Genomic DNA, 2,289 nt, shown 5'->3' with positions numbered 1-2,289 from the left:
ATTCTCTCAAAAATTGCCCATGCTTGTCTGCTTTTCCACTTATCTCCCTGAACTTGGCTTTGAGGTCAGAGTTGCATTGCAGGTCAATGAGCTCCATTTGAAGCACAGGAGGGGCATCTTGCACATCAAAGGTAAAGAGGTCTGCAAAAATTTGAAAAGTGGCTCTGTGCGTCTTGAAGTCTTCAAATCTGTGATCAAATTCCTTCTGTAGCTTCAAAATATCATCAACATATTTCTCACCACTGAATGGTGTGCCTGCATCCACAAGTGTCTTGCATGCTGGGAAATGGCAAAGGTTTGTCTGAGAGAGCTGGGCTTTCCATAACACAAGTTTTGTGGAGAATGCTCTCACGTTGTCATAGGCAGCGCAGATGAGTGTAACTTTGTGTTCAGTATATTCAGCTCATGTGTGATGTCAACAAGAAAAGCTAAGTCCATGAGCCATTTGTGATCACTTAACTCAGGAACAGCCTTCCCATCCTTCTCCATGAAGGCTTTCACTTCTTCTCTCAACTCAAAAAATCTTTTCAAGACATTTCCCCTACTGAGCCAACGTACCTCGGTGAAATAGAGCACATCTTCATATTCTGACTCCATTTCCTCTAAAAAAGCACGGAACCTCCTGTGCTTTAAGCCCCTGGATCTGATTTGGTTGACGCAATTTACAACAACAGACATCACATTATCACACCTCAGGCATTTGCTGCAAAGAGCCTGCTGATGGATAATGCAGTGCAGAGCAATGGCCTCCTCTACACCCTCCTCTTCCAGTTTCCTTTGAACCACCAGTGCCACCAGTCCATTTTTCCTCCCTGTCATTGATGGCGCTCCGTCAGTTGTTATTCCAACAAACCTCTTCCATGGCAAACCGGCATTCTCAATGGCATCACATAGATGACGAGATATCTCATTAGCGGTGGTCCGGCCATGCATTGGAATTACTGTGAGCAGCTCCTCCGTCACTTCAAAATTGCTATCAACACCACGGAGATAAATTGTGAGCTGAGCAGTGTCTGTTATGTCTGTGCTCTCGTCAAGAGCGACTGAGTATGCATCAAAACATTTTGCTTTCTCACACAGTTGTTGATAAATGTCACTTGACAGGTCAGAAATGCGCTCTGCCACAGTGTTGGCAGAAAGGCTCATGTTGCTAAACTGACTTTTCTTTTCCGGACAGATAATACTTGCAGCCTGTAATATGCATTTTTTAACAAACTCGCCTTCTGTGAATGGTTTCCCTGCCTTAGCAATCATCTCACTAACCATGTAGCTAGCTTCTACTGCTGCAATATTCTCTTTGGTTGCTTTCTTGAAGAAATCTTGTTGCTTCAGTAGACATGCTTTAAGACTGGCAATCCGCTTGGCTCTCTTATCCCCCTGGTATTTTGCACATTCCTCAGCATGTTTAGTTGAATAATGGCGTTTAACATTGTATTCTTTGTGCACTGCAAGTTTCTCTGTGCAAATAAGACATGTGGGGATGCCCCTGTGCTCAAGAAAGAAATACTGCGTCTCCCACTTTTCTTGAAATTGTCTGTGCTCGTCACCAACCCTTCTCTTCACTGCAGGCTTTGATGAAGACATGACTAGGGTAGGACAAAATCTAATTGAAAATTAGATTCTAATTGATTCCGCTTAGTAACGCTCTTGTTTCACGTTCACGGCAAACAAGTGTTTAGCTGGCTAATTGCGCACAGAGAATGTCTTAACGCATAACGTCATTTCCGCTTTGTGACGGAGGGGGAGAGGCGCTGGTCGGGGAATGTCACACGCTTCTATCTGTAACAGCAGAGTACACGATAAACAGCCCGGTAACAGTCGCCGTTCTTTTTGCACTTGATCATGACATTTGTGGTAGAAAGTACGATAGATGGCAAGCGCAAAGGCGACTGCTGTCTGGCTGTTCATTACACGCCGTGCTGTTGTTACAAGCGTGAAGTGCACGAAGCTGGTGTAGCTTAGCCTATCCCCGACAAGGGACGGCGCGCGGGAGCTTGCTGATTGGCTCTTCGGAGGTCCAGTTTCTCCGCGGGCCACACTAATATTATACTTTCATATTAAGGTGCGGGCCACAAAATATTGTACTGCGGGCCACACTTGGTCCCCGGGCCGCGAGTCTGAGACCCCTGCTCTAGAGGCTGCGTGTATAGTGCCGTGATGACAAAATTGATGTTATGAACTTCCTGTGCAGCCCTCGGTAGACAGAGACATTCACCTTCTACTGTTTATCCCTGCTAAGGATCATGGGATGAGCTGGAGCCTATCCTGCCTGACATTAGGGAGAGAGTT

At 45.7% G+C, this 2,289-nt stretch overlaps 1 protein-coding gene across 1 annotated transcript; it reads right to left on the bottom strand.

The window, feature by feature from the left end:
• Positions 1–348: 348 nt before the first annotated feature.
• On the bottom strand, positions 349–1,584 carry LOC107990240 (general transcription factor II-I repeat domain-containing protein 2-like). The gene has a single exon (XM_017042876.2). The coding sequence runs from the start codon at positions 1,582–1,584 to the stop codon at positions 349–351; it is 1,236 nt and encodes a 411-aa protein (XP_016898365.1).
• Positions 1,585–2,289: the final 705 nt, after the last annotated feature.

Source organism: Cynoglossus semilaevis, chromosome Z (genome assembly GCF_000523025.1).
Source record: "Cynoglossus semilaevis isolate Cse_v1.0 chromosome Z, Cse_v1.0, whole genome shotgun sequence".
Classification (NCBI taxonomy): Eukaryota; Metazoa; Chordata; class Actinopteri; order Pleuronectiformes; family Cynoglossidae; genus Cynoglossus; species Cynoglossus semilaevis.
This window is presented reverse-complemented; position numbering and strand designations above follow the sequence as displayed.